Raw genomic sequence first — 19182 nt, 5'->3', positions numbered from 1 at the left:
TAAATAATCGCTGGACATCTTAAAGCAACTTTTTGTCCTTTAAAAAGTTTCAAACGGGTCCTCTAATCGTTCATCTTGGTTCACTCTTACTTTCATTGCAAACACGACTTTTGGGCGCCATTATTATCTCTAATTTTGTGGTTATTTTATTGGTAATAATTTAATGATACTTGCAAGTTAAAGGATATTTTTAATCAGTTGCACTGCCGCTAGTTGGCAGAGTAATCAACGTCGCTCCAGTTTCCCACGAAGAAGAAGAAGAGGCGTAAACTTCCGGGTTTTAAACGTTTCAAAACAACGAACAACATAACGGAAAAAGCGTGAGTTTTAAGAAAGTGTGACGGGTAAGTAAAATGTACAAGTAAGTAACCTAAAACAAGGAATGATAATTTCTTATATGTGCTGACTTTAGCTGCCGTTACATCTGAAGTTTCACCATCAGTAAGGTGAGTTCAGGCAGACTAACGTTAGTTTTCGTTTACAACGTGAATAGTTCTGCTCTTTTTCTTACCTCATGAAGTACACTGTCAAAGTTTTCAGTTAACTCAAGATATCTGTTAACTGAATGTTTGTTCAAAACTTTAAAGTCATGAATATTTCTAAGAATATTTCAAAATCCCCGCTCCCAGTGGCGCCCAATCCATGGCAACAGAAATACACGGAGGACGAGTCAACCTTCACTACTGTCTGCAGCCAACTTATGATTACAGTTACAGTCATATTTATAATATGAAGCTCTTTATGTGGCTCCGTCTCAAGTCCCAGAATCTATTTCGCATCTAAAATATATGTATATACAAAATTATAATATAATAATAATTTACTGAATCCCTGACTTATTAACATATCGCTAACGTTAATATGATTGTAAGTAGAGATAAAACAAAATGGCTCATAATCAATTTATTTATTAGTTAATCAACAGAAAATTAACATGCAACAATTTTGATTTTTTAAAGGATTCCCAGCAGACACGTTTTAAGATATATTATAATATATAATAATAAATATGGACACAAATTATTATTCAATAATTTGTGTCTAATATGGTTTTTCCACAAAAAAAGACTAATTATCTTAAAATCCTTAAAATGTCATCTCATTCATGAAAAAAAATGTGTGTGTATATATACATATATATATTTCATTTCAGAAGTTAAACTCCTGGATACAATATGTCTACTTCACTGTAAGTTACAGCCCTAACTGTAATAAATATTTTTGAGGAGAACATTAGGACTTTTTCCTGGAGCTTTAACAGTGATATTTTTCTACATATATAACCAAGCATCACACATTTGTTCACATTTTATGAAGATGAAACAAGCTAAATCAGTAAGTAAGAAAAAAAAATCCCAGAACAAGTGCACATAACAACCATAAAGATTTCACTGGTAATTATTCACTGAAAATATGGCTAAAATAAATATGGCTACTAAACCTTTGCTGTAAACATATTAATAAATTTTCTCATAATATTTTTTCTTAATGGTCTTCCCTTTCATGCATATGCATATTCCACACATAGCTCAATTTGCAAAACTTTGTCTGTGCAGACTCCTGTAAAAAAAAAAAAAAAAAGTATAAGTAAAAAAAAGTATATAAATGCTAGACCTCCAGCAACAAACTCGTTTCCAGTACTGATTACAAGCATTTTATTTCCAGTGTTACCATTTGAGGATAAACGCCTAAGTTTTCCACTCTTTTTTCAGTGTTTGTGCTGGGATGGGATCTCCAACAAAAGATGCAGCACCACACAGGTAAACCCATTAAGTGAACATCGACTGTCTGCAAGAGAAAAGTTGCAATAGGTCTCACAGTGTCCGACAGTGTCCGATGTGAGAAAACGTAATTCTTTAACTTTAATGTCCATGACTGATGCTTGGATTTATTTTGCCAGTCTGGTCCCCCAATGTCACGGTCCTAAGTCTTATCCCACTTAGATTTGGGGTTACTTCTTAAGTGGGTTTAAATGCCTGGCTATTCACAAATTTTCAGTTTGTGTTGTTTATAGAGTTTGATGTAGACACAGTATAAAATGTTATTGCCTTTAACTGTAGGACTTGTAGTTTTATGGTGATGGTGAACACAGGGTCAGCAACCCAAATATGAAATATGTGTATAGTAGTGGATTGATATGCAGAAGTATTCTCCTCCAAATGGCTCCTAAAAGTCTTTTTTTTTTTACCTACAGGAGCAACAGTCGTACCCCTGGTCAGGACCCTGACTCCCCACTTCCCCCCATCCATGAGCGTCTGGCCTACCTGCGTCCATCCAGGGAACTTCTGGAGTTCTACAGACAGAAGATCGCTCAGTTTGATGGAGAACATGAGGAGCTGCTGCAGATGTTGGAGAAGTACAGAGGCATCACAGAAGACCAGGTGAGATACAGGGAGGCGTCATCACGTATGACATAGCTTTTGGGGTATGCCAGAGTATATTTTTATGTGTTAAATGATCTTCTCTCCATTCCCTGATATCCTCCCAGCATAAGCTACAGTGGGAGGTACGACAGCGTGAAGGAGAGATCGCAGAGCTGCAAAACGCACTGAGCGACATGCAGGTTTATCTTTTCCAAGAGAGAGAACAGTCTCTGCGGCTTTACGCAGAAAATGACCGACTAAAGATCAGGTGGGTGCATGGCTGATGATGAAATTCTATGAACAGAAGGAGTAATTCTTGCCTGTAGATGTTTAGACGTCATAGCACTTTTATTTAAGTGTCTCAGGAAGTTAATGTTATTATTTACACCTGTGCTTTTCCTTCTGTGATGTGTCACCGTGTCTTCTGTGAAAAAGGCCTTTTGTATTGCCATCATTCTTCCATAGTCCTTCTGCTATCATAAAACTATCTAACTATCTATTCACTGTTGTACAGAGAGCTGGAGGACAGGAAGAAAATCCAACACCTTCTTGCCCTGGTGGGTCCTGACGCAGGAGAGATCACATATTTCCATCGGGAACCCCCTCACAAGGTACACATTTACATCATCACAGACCTTTCTCTCAGAAGATGTTTCGACCTCTCAAACACAAGTGCAACTAATAACCTTAATGAAAGCTGCGCTCTGTGTAGGTGCATCTGTTCCAGGGTCCTGGTATTACTGGCACACATTAATGGAAAAGAGGCAGTATTAATGTTGTTAGTAGGACTTGTGCTTTTCCTGCCATGACAAGTCAAAATATCTGAAAAGTTTTACTAACCATCAGTCATTAAAATATAAATTCCTACATTTTCAAACATAATTACTTTACAGTGAATGTTGCACAGTTACCAGTGAATAGTTGATCATCTCTGCAGTGCAATTACTGGCTTTGATTTTTGTCACATATAGTGTGATAAGTGCATGCAGTATTATTGCTAACAAGTGTCCTGGCTTTGGCCTGTGCTGTAACATACGATTTTATGTTTTCTGGTTTGCTGCTTACTTGACAGTATAGCTCTAACTGCTGCTCACAGACGGTGTCATCACAAAATAGTCACAGAGGTTTAGACACATATTTAAATGAGACATTTGTGTATTTCAGTTTCACAACTGGAATACACAAACATAAACATTTAAATTTAACAAATGTTTTCCCTTTTTAACTACAACAGCAAACAAGGCAGAAAGACTTGGTTGAATGTGTTTTCACAACACATCATATCTCATAATTGTATTTCAGGTCACTGTCACACAGAAGAACCCTGAATCCCAATTTGAGGAAAATCTCAATCTCAGACCAACAAAGTTGAGACCTGCTGCAACCAGGAAAGGTTTGAATTTCGAGTTTTGATTTTTTTTGCAGATGCCACATTCATGTATAACATTATCATTTCAAAGTTGTAAGAAAGATGTGAATATAAATATTTATATTTTGTTGTTATTCTTGTTATAAAAAATAATGAGAGCAAAGATCAGGTTTAAGTTTTCTGTTTATGTGAAAGTCAAGCTTATGTTGAAATAATTCCCCCAACTATATTCCTCTCACTGTGCCACTTTTATTCGATGTCTGTCTGAGCAGAGAGTAGTAGAAGACCAAAATTAGCAGATGGGGTAAATGGAGAGAGTTTGGAACAATACAAGAACGATAACCAGACTTTGTTACTACAGGTAAGAGACCACTGTCTGGATACGTGTAATCGGATTAATGTGCCATCTTCTCTCACAAACTTTATTTTTTTACTGTTTTACTGTTAAAAACTGCAGTAATATTTAAAATTATTTTTGTTTTCCTTCTCCTGGTTGTCTGTATTCACATGGTTTTAGAGATGAGTGTGCAAAGATGTTATTGTGAATATTCTATTTTTCACATTCCCAGGTGGAGGCGCTGCAGGCTCAGATGGAGGAACAAACCCGTCTGGCCAAAGAGCAGGTCGAGTCTCTGCTGGAGGATCGACGGATTAAAACAGAGGAGGCACAGGCACAACAGCAGAAAGACCAGCAGCGCATCACATCTTTGACAGACAAGTGAGTTTTACACTGTTTATGATGTCTGTTGTCTTTTTTTAGTTATTTAGACATCATTTTAGTTTTTTAATACTACTGTACAACCAACAGCTAAGTGTATTTTTGGACTGATGCTCCTCCAATTCTAACTCCCACTCATATTTGACACCTCAGGCTCCAGCGAACCCAGAACCTGTTGTATGAAAGCACCAGGGATTTCTTACAGCTGAAGTTTGACACACGGGCTCATGAGAAGAGCTGGATGGTGGAGAAGGACCAGCTGCTAAGGGAGCTGGACTCATGCCACAACCGTCTGAGGAAGTCTGGGTCTGCTGCTCCTGAGCTGGGGCGAACATGGCAGCCAAGTAACAGCACGGCTCGTCTGCTCCCTCGGCCTCCGCCAGAGTCACAGCAGGCACACAAGGAGGAGCTGAAGGTAATCTGTATATGTTAATTATACACCTTAATATTCCCTGCTAAGCTATAAAAATGCAAATACTGGTAACCTTTGCCCGTAATAAAGAAATCTCTTTTTCTTTACCTTGTTTATATTCAACTATCTCATTAGGTAATGCAGGAGGATCTGAAGCAAGCTCATCGTCTGGCTGAGATGTACAGGGAACAGTGTATTACTCTGGAGACAGAACTGTCCCAAATCAGAGAGGAGGGGGACGTGGGCAGGGAAATATTCAAGGTACGCTTGTTTGATTGATTCTTCCATCTGTAAAATCTTTTGATTGATCATATTTTATCACAGTCTTCAGGTTTCTTGTTACTAATATTTTCCAATGACTAATTCTTTATATTCTGTGCAGGAGCGTTCAGACAAAATGGCCAAGCGTCTTCAGTTAATGACTCAGCGATATGAGGCGTTGGAGAAGAGGAGGGTCATGGAGGTTGAGGGCTTCAAGACGGACCTGAAGCACCTCAGACAGAAACTCAAAGATGTAGAAAAACAGCTCCTCAAGGTAAAAGACAGAGGGATTTCCCAGTAGACTACTGGTATCTCAATACTGATTTTTTTTTTTCCTTATGTGTTATGTCAACAGCTTGTGATGTAGAAGAAAATGAGAAATAATTTCGCAATTGTCCCCACAAACTTCCATACTGCTGATATTGGAGAATTAACATTTAAACAGTTTTAACAAGTATATGTATTCACTGATATACTGTTTTGTGTTCCAGGTAACCCTGAATATTGGGCCCAACCAGGACCTGGCTATTCTGCATGAAGTACGCCAGACCAATACTAGAACAAAGAAGGCTCAGGGTGAGCTGATGGCGCTGAAGGCTAAGATATATGGACTGGAAAACGAGCTGCGATTTAGCTGAGGAATGGATCGTGATGTTTGTGTTTAACGTTTGCCTTAATAGCTGTGAATCTTTGTGTTTGTACTTCTGTGTTTAATGCTGAAACTTGGACTGAATGTTATTTCTATTTTTTATTCATACCAATAAAGATTTTTTTTGTTAAAGTAGCTTTTTAAAAATGTATTAACACAATTAAGATTTCTGAAAAACTCCCACCAAAATACACTTTTTTATGATCTTAGTAAGTAAATACTAACTTCAGCTTTGCATTAATAATATCTATATATTATTACCTAAATTGAATAATTATCTGTAAAAAAAACAAACAAACTAGTAAATACAAGGTAATTACTACACCAAGGTAATCACTACAACATAATATACAGTACTAGCTACAAGTAAAAAAAAAGCTTAACCAGAATTACCTTTATAATTACTCAATGTACTGTTTAAAAAGCTAACAAGAGATTAACAAAACTAACATGCCTCCTGCCTTCATGTATGCCTTTTTTATGTTACAGAACAGTAGATTCATAGGCAACACATTATATTTAACTATAAGCCGTCATTAAGTATAAGCTGTCACAACCAACATAAGCTAAGCAAATGCTTTTCCACTTTATTGTTGAATGTTCATGATCACAACAAAGTCGTAAAACTGTTGATAATATTTTGATCAAGTTTTTCAAGGAAAAACATAGTGTAGAGAAGTCCATTGTGATTTCTCTTTTACGCTACTTTTCAACTGTCAAACAAAGATAAAAATGCCAAAACAAATTATCTTCAAAACAAAAAGTTGGCTGGCAAAAAAGCCAATTTCATTATGGCACTTCTCTCATATTATTTCCTACATATTATTTCCTACTTGTATAATGAATTTTTAAATCCCATTTGATGTGTAATTGTAATATTTAAAAAAAACCCAACCTAAACATGCCCTTTAAAAAACTAAATCAATCCACACAATTTCCATTTGAATAACTGAAGTGTTACCCTGTGTAATGCAAGGTACAAATATAAAATAGCAAGGAGAATAATGAGAAATGTGTACAATTTAACACCTAATAAATGCAATAAAATTAAATAATGCTGATTAAATTATACATATTTTCAAAAATATAGCAACATTTTAATTGTGTAAATAATTGTTTAAAAAATATGTAAAGTCCTACGTCACGTTAAAAATTGTGTTTATAATGCTCACAACTAAAATATGATTTCTTTTTGTGGTTAAGTTTTAGTTTTAAAAGAGATGAGTGATTCAGTTTCATTTCTATAAAAGTGCCTTTTTTATTTAACTGCAATAATGTACAAACACTCATGCCAGTTCATTTAAGGAACAAGCTCAATAACAATAGCTACATCTGAGAATAATAAAAAATAATAATACAAATTGAAAGGGAAAAAAAGGAAATAAGTTTCATTTCACTGACAGTTTCTTCAAAAATCCCTGCAGCGTTTCCGGTGAGTAATATGACGTAGTATTGTACCGTGCGTTATTATTTTTGACCACCCGCATTCTGCGAAGGCCCGCCCCTACTCTGCCTCTGATTGGCTCTGACCATGATATTCTTACCCTAACCCAACCAATCACACTCCTTATGTCTAAACCTCACCAATCTGTCAAACGAAGGCAATGAGTACTAGCCAATCAGAGGCAGAGTGGGGCGGGTCTTCATGGAATGCGGGTGGGAAAAAAGATGAGGCGGGGCTTGTCCAGTTCATGCGGCGCTGCGCATGCGCAGCCACGGAAATAATAAATCGCAGTGCTGTTATGATGGCAGCTATATTGACAGCATGAAAAGATAGCAGCAGATTATGGGCACCGTTAGCTCAGCTGTCTGATTCATTGTCTGTTATTTACCGGCCGGCTTTCACACACACACTGAGGGAGAGAAATGCAGAGAATAAGGTCTTTAAAAATTGGTTGGCAGCTGCTGAAGTCAAGCTATGAGGGAGCAGCAAAACAAGCAAACACCTCGTCTTCGACCTCAAGAAATTATAGCCATGTAAGTGAATACTTTATTCAAACTTTATTTGAATTAAGATGAAGGTGAGTGACGAAAATGACTTTTTGTATTATAACAACCGGCTGCTGGCTGTTTCCTGTTTCCTCTTCTTTCACATGAAATGGTTAAAGAAGTGTTACAGCAGGACAGAAACACTGAACACCACATTGAAGCTAATCACAGCACACGCACACACACACATAAACACACAAAGATAAGAAAATCCTGAGAAGAAAATGGTGAAGCTTAGGAAAAAAGATGAGTAGGATATATATGAGTAGATGCCATTGAAGAGGTGAATTAAAGGATAGGTTCACATTTTTTCAAGTCTGTCTTTAAACAATGCTCATGTCCATGTTTTACTACACCAAACATTTACAACCACAGTAATTACTATCTTATTCAGTTTCTTCACTCATCAGTGAGTTGTCTAGTCCAGTGAAACTCTGTAGTGTTTCATTTATATATTCTGGGAACAAAGTCTTGGCCTGCTCCATGTGTCTGAAGTGAGGAGATCATGGCGAGTGCTCAGTCGGTTAATGAACAACCTCTTGTTTTCACACTGCACATGTCACTGCTCTCTGGCCCAGCTCCCTCCTCCTCAGGGGCCCAACTCTTTTGGGCTTCTCTTCGACATTGATGGGGTGTTGGTTCGGGGCAGGACACTGATCCCTGCAGCCAAGCAGTGCTTCAGGTACCTGGTGGACCGCAATGGGAAATACAAGGTGCCTGTGGTGTTTGTGACCAACGCTGGGAACTGCATGAGGCAGACCAAAGCTGAGCATCTGTCACATCTGCTTGATGTTGAGGTAAGCTGAACACTTTTTAAATCATTGTGAGTATTCTCAGCTTGCTTTGTCTTATTTCTTCTTCTCCTCTCTGTTTCTCTCTACTCCCCCTTTACCTCAGGTGTCTCCGGACCAGGTCATGCTGTCCCACAGTCCTTTGCGAATGTTCACCCAGTTCCACAAAATGTGTGTACTGGTCTCCGGACAGGGTCCTGTTGAGGAGGTGGCTCACAAGTATCCTGTCTTAAACCAGTGATCCGTGCACTCCCTCTGCATGTTGACCTTTTAAGTGTGCCTGTTCTGTTTATTTGGTGGATTTTTGTTCATGTTCCACTTTGTTATCAGTATTTGATCTTTGTACCCTTTGTTGCCTTTGCTGCCTGACTGTCTCAGTTAGGCCCTTTCACAGATTTCTTCTATACTTTGTATTTGTTGGTTGGAGTTTTTCTCTTTAATCATTTGGGGTTTGTCATTAATTTATTTAGTCAAAATCTAGATATATGATTCAAGTTTGACAATAACCCTGAGGCTTGTGCATTTCTTGTTTGGTGTGACCAGTCTAGCCTGATAATCAGACAGACAGTCATTTGAGTGAATTTATTTGAACTGCTTAACAAATCAGAATGTGAGCAGTAAGCTCTCCTGTGCTGGTCTAAACCAAAAAATATAGGTGATAAACAATTGACTGACAATTTAAAATTCTTAATACTTCAGGCCAAACAGTTTAAAGATTGCCAGCAGCTGGTATTTGTGATCTTTTTGTTAGACAGAAGTATTTTCTTCACACATTTTGTGGCTCGCAGCTCCTGTTCACCTTTGTTTGACTTGACCCACTAAACTTCAGCCTGGGCTTTCAAGATGTTGTTACCATAGACGAGCTCAGAGAGGCATATCCTGTTCTTGATGTTGTGGATCACAACAGGAGGCCCAAAGACAGTGTAAGTTTTACTTTTAATGCCAATATATGATTATATGCAGACAAAGAAACGCCATAAGACTCCTTACCAACTTTGCATAATGTGTTACAGATTCCACCCACCAAAGGTTTACGGCCAATAGACGGTATGTTTCCACACACAGTCAGCACTGTGGCCTCACGTGTGACGCTTAACAATTGATATTCAATTTATGACGAACACGGGTATGGCTGTCTTCTTCACCTGTTTCTTCCTACAGCTGTCATCTTATTTGGCGAGCCAATCAGATGGGAGACCAACCTCCAGCTCATCGTTGATGTCCTGCTAACCAACGGAAACCCAGACAATGCCTGGAATATGATGCAGTACCCTCATATCCCGGTGCTAGCCTGTAACATGGACCTGCTGTGGATGGCCGAGGCAAAGAATCCCAGGTACAGTACATGTGTTAAATTTTACCTTCATCATGTCACCTTGTACACATTTATCCATATCTGACTATGTTACTGCAGTGTTCTCACACTAAATGTCCCTGTCCCACAGGTTTGGACATGGTATGTTCCTGGTGTGCTTAGAGAGCCTGTACAAGAAGGTGACCGGCCATGAGCTGAAGTACGAGGCTCTGATCGGTAAACCCAGTGTGGTGACTTATAACTATGCTGAGCTGCTGATCAGACAGCAGGCTGAGAGACTTGGCTGGAGCACGCCTGTGAAGACACTTTATGCTATAGGGTGAGTGACATCTCTTGACTTTGGAGCCACATTTGACACTGTTGTTAATCTGTTTTTTCTAATAAAAAGGCATTGATATGTATTTAAATCTCCTTTAAATATGTCCCACTCATTTCTTATTTCTAGTGATAACCCCATGGCTGACATATACGGCGCCAACCTCTACAACCGCTACCTCCAGGCTTCTCGGCACACTAGGGCACAGATGCAAGCTAAGAGTGGCGGAGGAGGTGCGGATCCCCTGGCAGAAACTGTTGATGATGCCCCTAAAATGACATCAGCGGAACTAGGCGGAGCGTCAAGTGCATACGGGGCAGAGGAGGATCTCCCTGAGGGGTGCAGATCCATCCTGGTGTGTACAGGAGTGTACAGCAAAGACCAGCAGGAGCTGCCCTCAGACACAGCGCACACCGTCACCGAGCAGCGCATTTTCCACGGCCACAGGGACTTTCGCTTCGACCCCAGCCTCACACAGCCGTCCTTCATAGTGCAGGATGTAAAGGAGGCAGTGGAGATGGTGTTCCAGCAGGAGGGCTGGCCGCTAGAGTAGGATGAGCGCCTGGGCTCCATCTCATGACCGTCCAGTTATAACAGCCCTTAATTGGCAGTAGCAGAAGAGTATTTTTCTACCTATGCCCTTGATTATGACAGGGGAGATGTAGCTGCTATAGTGGCGAGTTCTTCTAGATTTTCATTAAGTGCCATAGGGTCAGCTCCAGAAAGTAACTATATGCAGTTTTAAGACTAATTATTAGGACGGTTACTGACATTTTAAGTTGTTATGTTTGGTAGTGTGTCTCATACTGTGTTTTTTTTTTTTTTTTAATCATCCTTCATACTGTATATACTGAAGTTCATCAAGCTGGACTTCAGTCCTCTCTTGCTTCTGTGCAACACGATCTATATCAGCTCTCTTTTTTAGAGTGCACGTTTATTTGTTGAGAACTCAAGTTTTGGGTGTTGAGTTACATGCATTTTTACTACATTCAGACTTATAGTGTATCTAAGTTCTCGGAGACATTGTTCACATATAGTTACACTTTAAGCTAAATAATGTCCTCATCGATCCAGAAAGAGCACTAAAAAGTCACATCTGCTAGTCTGTGACAATATGACATGTTGTCCTGCTAACGATGTATTTTATTCTTTGCACAACAGTCTACCAAACTGGGTCATCTTGCCTTTGCAAAATGTAAACCCCCAGGTTTTATGTAGGTCAGTTCTGCTGTTCTTTTTTTTTAAATTGCTATCATATTTCAGCTTGATTCATTTTAAGCTAGGGTGAAACCACTAATGCTGATGAGATTATATTGCCAGGCTTCAGTTTAGTACCTCATCAGTTTAGTTTTTAACCTTAATCAAGAGTACGGTCTTTTTTTTTGTTTGTTTGTTTGTTTTTTTGAAAGAAATGTAGTCTCATTTTGTAAGATTGTCAGAGTTAAATGAAGTATCAGAAACGAAAAAGGTGCTATTTTACTGCGATGTGGAAACATTTTAACAAATGGTTCATGTGTATGTATTACAAGGCTTCTGTGGGAGAAAATATTTAATTTGCGGCACCAGTAAAATTTCATGAGGTACTCGTTTGTTATGTTTGCTCGTTGTATTTGTAACTGACAGGTATAACGAGGTATCGTTTGTAGGTGATTTAAATGAAAATGAAAACTGTGGAACTCTGGTAATGTAATGTAAAAGCCATACTGTATGAAAGAACAATTAAACGAATGTGAGATACAAATGTTTGTTCAGTGGAAATATTCTGTATATTGTAGAGTACAGAGGTGTGGTTTGTAATGCTTCAATGAGTCATTATCACATTCACCAGCAGTTACCCTCAGAACGATGAATATTACAAACTACATCAACCGCCATGTAAAATCTTTGTTACACTGAGTCTACTGACAATATAAATATTAAAAGTCAAAACAAATACAAAAGTTATATTCACACACACACAATACAATATTTTATCCTATAACTAAGCCTATGTAAATAACCACCTTCCCTGGTCAAACACACTTTTACAGTTGTTGCTTCAGTTCACTCAGCAGCCACACTTTTTATCTGAGGACTCGATGCTGTGAACTGGGTGTGAGCTGTTGTTCAGCATGAACTGAGGTGAATCTTGGGAGGCTTCGTCTATGATGGTCATGCCGTTACGTGCTAGCAGCTCCCGGGCCATGAGGATAAAGGCTGCCTCCACGTTCTGGGCCTCCTTGGCTGACGTCTCCAGAGCTGCCAGCACACCGTTGTTTTCCGCCAGAGTGCACGCATCCTCGAACAACACCTGCCTCTGAGCATGGAGGTCTGACTTATTACCTGCAATGATAAACATGGAGTGGAATAAGAGTGGGAGTAAATGGAATAATTAGTAGAGCAGTAAAACTAGGGCTCTCACTAACAATTACCTTCATTATTGATCTGCTGATTATTATCTTGATTAACTCTTGTCAATACAATGTCAGCAAATAGTGAAAAATGCTATTCAGAGCCGACAGTGACCTCTTCAAATAGCTTGTTTCAGCCAGCTAACAGTCCAAAACCCACAAAATATTCAGTTTACTATCATATATGACAAATAAAAGCCTCAAATCCTCACATATGAGAATGTAGAACCAGAAAATGATTAGCAATTTTGCTTAAAAAATGATGGCTGATTAATTTTCTGTTGTTCAATTAATCAACAGAAAATTTTAGCTGTAAATTAAACACATTGTTCATCTCATCGAAATGTAGAAATCAGATGATTCCACTATGTAACACAATTTTTGTTCCTGGGTGGTAACTGTTATGCCTAAAAAGTATATAAAATGACTGTTATTCCCTTCAAACTTTGCTTTTGTGGCCTGGACAATTTTGAAATTGACCTATTTCCAATGGGAAAACAGGCAAATTTGCACATTTTTATTCACAATAAGTCAGAAAAAACAACATATGAATCAAAATTAACATGTTTTCATACTAATACATAAGTTATACAAGAGCGACTACAAAAGATTTAGTCTCCCATCACTATCTGGTGATTCATATGTTGTTTTTTCTGACTTAATATGAATGAAAATGTGCAAATTTGCAAATGTGCAAATATCACTATCCTGGTGACAAAAGCAACATTTGAAGGGAATAATAGACATTTTATATACTTTTTAGGCATAAGTAATTAGGAAATAACACTCACTACCCAGGAACAAAAAACAAGTAAAAATTGTGTACTCTCCCCAAGATAGAGCTCCACTTCATAAGGGTGCAACAACTGATAAAATCAAACCTCCACAAATCACACAAAGACACAAAACAACATATGTGGGTGGGTAGTTGATGGTGCATCACGTAATAACAAAAGTTTTGTTGTGCTTTTGGTGTATTATGTTCCTTACTTGTTCATAAAGCTACAACTCCAGTTCACTCCAGTGAATTATGTTTTTAGGGTTTAAAAACCAACATGAAATCAACCAATCACTCCTCTTACCAATAAGTATCAGTACCACACTGGCAGCTCCAAACTGCTCCACCTCCCTGACCCAGTGGGGAACAGATTCAAATGTGGTGCGGCGTGTGATGTCATAGGCCACCATCGCCCCGTGGGCACTGCGGTAGTAACTCTGAGTTATGGTGCGGAAACGCTCCTGTCCTGCTGTGTCCCACACCTGCATCTGCAATAAAGCACAAAGCACAAATCAATCCAGTATGACTGACAGAATGACAGAATGTGGGTTAAATATACTTCTTCAGTCATTTTGACATGCTGTGTTTGAAGGTGGTCAGTCCCTATTTGAACAAAGCTTGTGTAAAGACAACACAAACCCAATTAGCATAACAAGACACCCATGCAGTTAACAAATCAACACACCCAGAAAGCTAAGACACAGATGATATCATTTCAAAGCCGCAGTCAGCCACACCTCTGATAAACTGACACAAGCAAAGGGATTATTTACTTTAAGACAAGAATAAACACACATACACATCTCACACCTTCACATTTTTGTTAATTAATAAAACAATACACATTTGAACTATCCATAATGTATGTGATCCCATATCCTCAGATGAACTGAGATGAGAAAAAAAAAACTTGAATGAAAAAGAGCCACAGCACATGTCACCTACCTTCACCTTCTTGCCATCAATATCCAGGGTACGAACAGTAAAGTCAACCCCGATGGTGTTTTGCTGTTTCTCAATGAATATTCCAGACTTGAAGCTCTGAACAACACAGGTCTTCCCCACATCTGAGTCCCCAACCAGGATGATTTTAAAAAGAAAGTCGAAAGAGTCTTCAATCTCCGGCCCTGCAGACTGCATGGTGAAGAAAGGAATACACACACAGACACACACAAAAAAAACACTAAATCCAAGACCTCTGTGCCTCTATGCAACAGAACTTGTTCCTTCAAAGTTGTGTCAATAATAACTGAGTATTTACAGAAACAGTCTTCTCATTCTTGTCAGAAAAGAGTGGCAATTCAGGTTTGTACCAGCTGTAGTATTACAGTTCATGTGGCTCCAGGTGAATATGTGTGATCCACAAGTAAAGTTCTCCCAGTCAGAGATAGAAACAAACACTCTTAGGAGCTTTGGAAGCTTGAACAAACGTGAACCGAACAAAGCTTGCTGAAAATAATAAATAATCTTATAGTTAAATCCAGTTTTTATTCCAAAAATGTGTTTCTTCTGACATTTTAACCCCATCAGCAATGCACAAGCTGTCTCCACAACTCCAAAAATAACTCAATTATCCCATCGTGGAAGATTTAAATTCCTTTTTTTCCAAGACAGCACGTGAAAGTCCCAAAGCTGTGTTTCTTCATCTTTTACTTGTTTCTGTTACACTATCAGACACATTTTTGAAATCTTTAACAAGTGTAATCTCTACTTCTGCCCTTTAGACCGCCCTCCACACCTCTCCCCCACTCAGTTTCATACTGAGACAAATTAAGACACACCTCCTACCTGTCTTGGTAGGTGTGATCTCCAACCACCGGCCCACCTGCACCACTGCATCTTGGGATGTGGATTTTCTATTCAGGCTTTGGGGAAACAATGGGAAGAGGCAGAAATAAAACTCAGTGACCTGAAACATCGTTCATTACCAAAAGCTCCAGCAACGTTATATCATCAGAGGAATGTAGATTGAGCTATTGTTAGTTTTATGAGTAACTGGTTAATACTTACCATATTCTCTCACATTAAAAGGTACACAGAGAGTCATCTTACAAGGGCAGGTTTTGCTTACAAGGCTCACTGTGCAAATATCTTCAGGCGAACAGCTAAAAGCGCTCCTTTTGTAGTTTAACTACTCTTGACAGAATGTAAACACTTGACATCTTTGTCTTAGCAGCTGTCCTTTGGATCCCAGAATGATTTTTTTGTTTACTTATAAAAGCACTCTACGTAATAACAGTCATTATCAGCCCCCCTCACTGACTGCTGTCAACTCACACATTCCACAGCAGTCAACAGCAGAAAGGGGTCAAGTGTTGAATACATAAAGACCAAATCACAATAGAAAAAAATATGACAGATGTAGGAAAAGACATGTTAATCAAACAAAATGTAATTGAAATTGTTTTACCTCCGGCTTCATACATTGATACCACAGTGAGATGTTAAAGACAGAATGAGCGTACTGCTCTGAATCTGAATCAGCCCCTCTCTCTCTCTCTCTCTCTCTCTCCACCCCCTCGCTCGTTTCTGTCGTCATCTCAGCCCACAGAAGAACAAGGCACAGCTGGACACAGAACAATGTGTGAGTGTGAGGGGCACTTGACCAAGCTGGGTCTATCTTTGGCTGTGACCACCAGCCACCTTCTTTCTGTTGTGTGGTTGTGCCTTATTTTGTGGTTTTGTCCACCACTTACTGAAGAGACAAATAAGACACAGATAAGAGCGATAAAAGAACTGGTTATACTGTATTTATCACAATAATAATGATTCAATTTACATAATAGAAAATAAAGGACCCACCCTTTTAGATGTATAGCCTTGAAAAAACATCTATGCTACATATTGTTATGTTATGGAAACAAAATGATCAAAACTAATTAGAAACACATCAATCATGTAAACATTTTAAAACCTAAACATTCAGACATCAAAATTGAGCTTAAACATCGTTGCTCCAGTGTACAAACCAAATGTAAAAATGAATGCTTCTGTGATTCAGCAGAGTTTAGGAGCTGAGGTGGTGTAGATGAGTCAGGATGGATTCACATTTGAGCCGTTACTAAGCTACGGTATCACAGTCTATCAAGTCTTTCCTTTTTTGTGTCATCTCCTCTGCAGCGACTGTGCAGCATTCACAGTGTTTCTCAGTCTAAAAGCAGTGCTGGAGCTTTGTTGTTTTTTTCTCTGTTTTGGATGTTTCTTGTCAGTTGTCTTATTCGGTGATGTTTCTGGAGGAGGGACAGGAATCGGTTTCCATGGGATCGGGTTGTAGAAGCTGGGTGATGGGTAGGATTTGTCATAGGGACCTAGAGGATATTAAACCAATACAAGGCAAATGAAACAACAATCACATCTGAAGCAGCTGTAAATGAAAAAAAACATTTATTTTGCCACTTTTCTTGTATAACATGAAACACCAGACATAATGTTATCAGTTCTATGGTTAATCCAAAAATTATAAAGCACAGTTAACAATTCCCAGACAAATTAAATGACCTTACTCTTTGGGTAACAAGGTGATTTGGGATTTGCTCTGCTTTTTTCATTGGCTCTTGCCAGCCATTCCTTAAACTTCTCCTCTGCCCTCTGGTGGCGCTCTCTCTCCTGCTCTGCCTTCAGGGCTGCTTCCTCCTGTCAAAAAATAACAAGATCTCTCATAATCAATACTGATATTTAATACTAGAATCTTTCCATAAGAAGCAAAATGACTGTAACTGTAAACATTACTTTGTCCTTCTTTTCTTTTTCTATTTTTTCTTGGTTCTTCTTCTGCAGCCAGTCTTTGTACTTCTGCTGAGCTTTCTGTTCAATCTCCTTCTGTTTTTCCTGCTGCCTCTGTATCTTCGCTTCCTCTTTGCTCAGTTTTAGAAGTTGTTCCTGTTTCTCCTTAGATTATAGGAACAAAACACATCACAGGAATGACAACAGGAGATAACTGCAGCGTTACTGTATAATTGCACATAATTATGACAAATTCCAGTCAATCTACTCTGATGCTTTGTTTGTTTTTACTAAGTTTAAAAAAGCAGTTTTCTACCTGTTGTCTTTTCATCTTTAGCCACTCTTGGATCTTTATGTCCATGACAATCTTCTTCTGTTCCTTCTCTCTTTCTTCTTGTTGTTTTTTTTCCTTGAGTACGCGCTCCTTATCCACCAGATATAAAACATATTAGTTAGAGATTCAATCTAGATGTATGTGTGACAAGAAAGAATGTTTAGGAGCAAGAATAAAACTATTGACCTTACTGGTACACACAGAGACAAGGAGGAAAATAACAAATACTGTAGTTTTACAGTGATAGAAATGATAACAGCAGCTTGCCTCCTCTGATTTCTTTTCCAATTTGAGACGGTCCTCTTTGGCTTTGTTCACGAGCCACATTTCCCATGCACTGAGAGTAGGTGAGATTGCAGGCTTCACAGCTGCACTCAACATCTGCTCTGAAGGTGTTTTTGGTAGCTCACATCTAGAAAACAAAAACAGATCTAAAAATTACACATACTCTATATTTACATGTTGTCAGAACCATGCAGTCGGTATATAGTCTTTATCTGAATCATGCAGTCTATAATCTTTGTCTGAATCATGCAGTCTATAGTTTTAGGACAGAAATTATCTCTGGCTTTTCAGACTGAGCAGTACCTGTCCGGTGAAACGCTGAGTCTTGAGGTTTTGCTCTGCCTGTGTGGTGAGGTCTGCTGAGCTGGACTGAGCTCCGGGTCTTCATCACTGTCAAAACTGTCATGGTAGATTGGAGAAAGCAGGGAGAAAGTGTCGTCGTCCTCGGATAGGACGCCGTCGTCCATGCCGTTGGATATGTGGAGGTCTTTTCCTCGACTAGACTTCACAGGAGTCGAGCTGAAGCCCTTGGAGGCAGAAGCAGGAGAGGTCGGCATCCTCCCTCCCGACATTACGAACCGATCTCTGCTGCGGAAAACACAGAGTTGAAACATGTAAATGTTTTCAACACGTTACTTGTGTTGGTGTTTTGTTTGTTAACTAGTGTCAAAGAGCATTTTCAGTGAGGCACAACAGATTCGTTTCACTGCTAGCTAAGTTTGGCTAACGTTAGCATTGAGAGCTAACTACTAACAGCTATTCAGCTAACTTGGCGTTAAAATGCCTATTTTCTATCGTGCTACCGAGCGGTTAATGCTACCTGTTTGCTAACGCCATTGTGTAAGTGTGCAGTGCTCCAGCTTGTTTTGAATAAGTGTTTTATTACCGTTTTGTCTCCATTGTTCGTCTCTTCTTCAACGCTTGAACTGATTTACAAACAACTTTTTTTCCCATGATACACCACGCCCCCACGCTTAACCCACCGGACGCCGCTTCCGTAACCATGGTGACGCCTGACGCTTCAGGATTTGTTGTTATTTTGCAACCAGATAGAGAGAGAGTGAACGTTTCTCCAGGCCGTCTACAACAAACTAGTTTTCTTGTCTGTGTCAGTTGCATTTTTAAAGCATACTTTAAAGTCCCCTGTTTTTGTTCTTGTTCCTACAGTTGAATGTTTGAGCTTCACTGTACAGAATGATGTATGTGTAGAGTTTGACACTTAGAGGCTGTTCTTTCATCTGCTGAAAGTGGAAAGTTTCTCTGAGCTCACTGAAAATCAGATTTTAAGGGGTGGGTCTACGAGCATGATTTGTGAAATCACAACTAATTTGGAGCCAATCCTGGTCCAATATTCAACTTACAATACAATATAAGTGTGATGTGGAAACTTGAAGCCTCCATTGGACAAACACTGAGAATGGACTTTACAGTGAAGGAGGAGACATCTTGTGAAAAGTACTTAAACTTTAGAAATTAAATATATTTGCAT

The 19182-nt window shown here is 38.9% G+C and overlaps 4 protein-coding genes across 6 annotated transcripts; 2 read left to right on the top strand and 2 right to left on the bottom strand.

The window, feature by feature from the left end:
- Window positions 1–256: 256 nt before the first annotated feature.
- On the top strand, window positions 257–5904 carry ccdc77 (coiled-coil domain containing 77). Its single transcript, XM_067589251.1, has 12 exons — window positions 257–344; window positions 1713–1760; window positions 2195–2381; window positions 2489–2631; window positions 2878–2974; window positions 3666–3756; window positions 4005–4093; window positions 4302–4450; window positions 4604–4865; window positions 4998–5123; window positions 5245–5397; window positions 5615–5904. The coding sequence occupies exons 2-12, from the start codon at window positions 1726–1728 to the stop codon at window positions 5759–5761; spliced, it is 1479 nt and encodes a 492-aa protein (XP_067445352.1). The 5' UTR covers window positions 257–344; window positions 1713–1725; the 3' UTR covers window positions 5762–5904.
- A 1579-nt stretch (window positions 5905–7483) lies between these two features.
- On the top strand, window positions 7484–11924 carry hdhd5 (haloacid dehalogenase like hydrolase domain containing 5). The gene is made up of 8 exons (XM_067589239.1): window positions 7484–7749; window positions 8340–8558; window positions 8659–8771; window positions 9382–9475; window positions 9566–9599; window positions 9714–9888; window positions 9998–10186; window positions 10313–11924. The coding sequence occupies exons 1-8, from the start codon at window positions 7639–7641 to the stop codon at window positions 10734–10736; spliced, it is 1359 nt and encodes a 452-aa protein (XP_067445340.1). The 5' UTR covers window positions 7484–7638; the 3' UTR covers window positions 10737–11924.
- Window positions 11925–15942, bottom strand: LOC137182783 (ras-related protein Rab-19). Of its 2 annotated transcripts, none has more exons than XM_067589242.1 (5): window positions 15762–15942; window positions 15140–15216; window positions 14297–14485; window positions 13656–13839; window positions 11925–12505 (listed from the first exon to the last, which is right to left on the bottom strand). In XM_067589242.1, exons 2-5 carry the CDS (start codon window positions 15188–15190, stop codon window positions 12231–12233), a joined length of 699 nt encoding a protein of 232 aa, XP_067445343.1. In that variant the 5' UTR covers window positions 15191–15216; window positions 15762–15942; the 3' UTR covers window positions 11925–12230. The 2 variants fall into 2 exon arrangements, with proteins under 2 accessions (XP_067445343.1, XP_067445344.1); XM_067589243.1 differs by lacking the exon at window positions 15762–15942 and adding an exon at window positions 15362–15741.
- A 137-nt stretch (window positions 15943–16079) lies between these two features.
- On the bottom strand, window positions 16080–18689 carry ccdc34 (coiled-coil domain containing 34). 2 transcript variants are annotated; one of them, XM_067589241.1, is made up of 7 exons: window positions 18580–18689; window positions 17997–18278; window positions 17676–17820; window positions 17391–17498; window positions 17081–17239; window positions 16855–16984; window positions 16080–16659 (listed from the first exon to the last, which is right to left on the bottom strand). In XM_067589241.1, the coding sequence occupies exons 1-7, from the start codon at window positions 18645–18647 to the stop codon at window positions 16457–16459; spliced, it is 1095 nt and encodes a 364-aa protein (XP_067445342.1). In that variant the 5' UTR covers window positions 18648–18689; the 3' UTR covers window positions 16080–16456. The 2 variants fall into 2 exon arrangements, with proteins under 2 accessions (XP_067445342.1, XP_067445341.1); XM_067589240.1 differs by having other exon boundaries at window positions 17997–18281; window positions 18580–18677.
- Between the last annotated feature and the right edge of the window lie 493 nt (window positions 18690–19182).

Source organism: Thunnus thynnus, chromosome 5 (assembly GCF_963924715.1).
Source record: "Thunnus thynnus chromosome 5, fThuThy2.1, whole genome shotgun sequence".
Taxonomy (NCBI): domain Eukaryota; kingdom Metazoa; phylum Chordata; class Actinopteri; order Scombriformes; family Scombridae; genus Thunnus; species Thunnus thynnus.
This window is presented reverse-complemented; position numbering and strand designations above follow the sequence as displayed.

Bases quoted from the DNA above. Each gene is read 5' to 3' on its own strand.
- LOC137182783 (XM_067589242.1), bottom strand. From the start codon at position 15,190: ATGCAGTGGTGCAGGTGGGCCGGTGGTTGGAGATCACACCTACCAAGA. The intron at 14,486-15,139 runs GTAGGAGGTGTG...TTCACCATGCAG, and splicing joins GATCACACCTACCAAGACAG to TCTGCAGGGCCGGAGATTGA. The intron at 13,840-14,296 runs GTAGGTGACATG...GCTTTATTGCAG, and splicing joins TTGATGGCAAGAAGGTGAAG to ATGCAGGTGTGGGACACAGC.
- hdhd5 (XM_067589239.1), top strand. From the start codon at position 7,639: ATGCAGAGAATAAGGTCTTTAAAAATTGGTTGGCAGCTGCTGAAGTCA. The intron at 9,476-9,565 runs GTAAGTTTTACT...AATGTGTTACAG, and splicing joins ACAGGAGGCCCAAAGACAGT to ATTCCACCCACCAAAGGTTT. The intron at 9,889-9,997 runs GTACAGTACATG...CCTGTCCCACAG, and splicing joins GCCGAGGCAAAGAATCCCAG to GTTTGGACATGGTATGTTCC.
- ccdc77 (XM_067589251.1), top strand. From the start codon at position 1,726: ATGGGATCTCCAACAAAAGATGCAGCACCACACAG. The intron at 1,761-2,194 runs GTAAACCCATTA...TTTTACCTACAG, and splicing joins AAAGATGCAGCACCACACAG to GAGCAACAGTCGTACCCCTG. The intron at 4,094-4,301 runs GTAAGAGACCAC...TCACATTCCCAG, and splicing joins ACCAGACTTTGTTACTACAG to GTGGAGGCGCTGCAGGCTCA.
- ccdc34 (XM_067589240.1), bottom strand. From the start codon at position 18,647: ATGGGAAAAAAAGTTGTTTGTAAATCAGTTCAAGCGTTGAAGAAGAGA. The intron at 17,821-17,996 runs GTACTGCTCAGT...TTTGTTTTCTAG, and splicing joins CTCAGCGTTTCACCGGACAG to ATGTGAGCTACCAAAAACAC. The intron at 17,240-17,390 runs GTAGAAAACTGC...CTATAATCTAAG, and splicing joins TAAAGATGAAAAGACAACAG to GAGAAACAGGAACAACTTCT.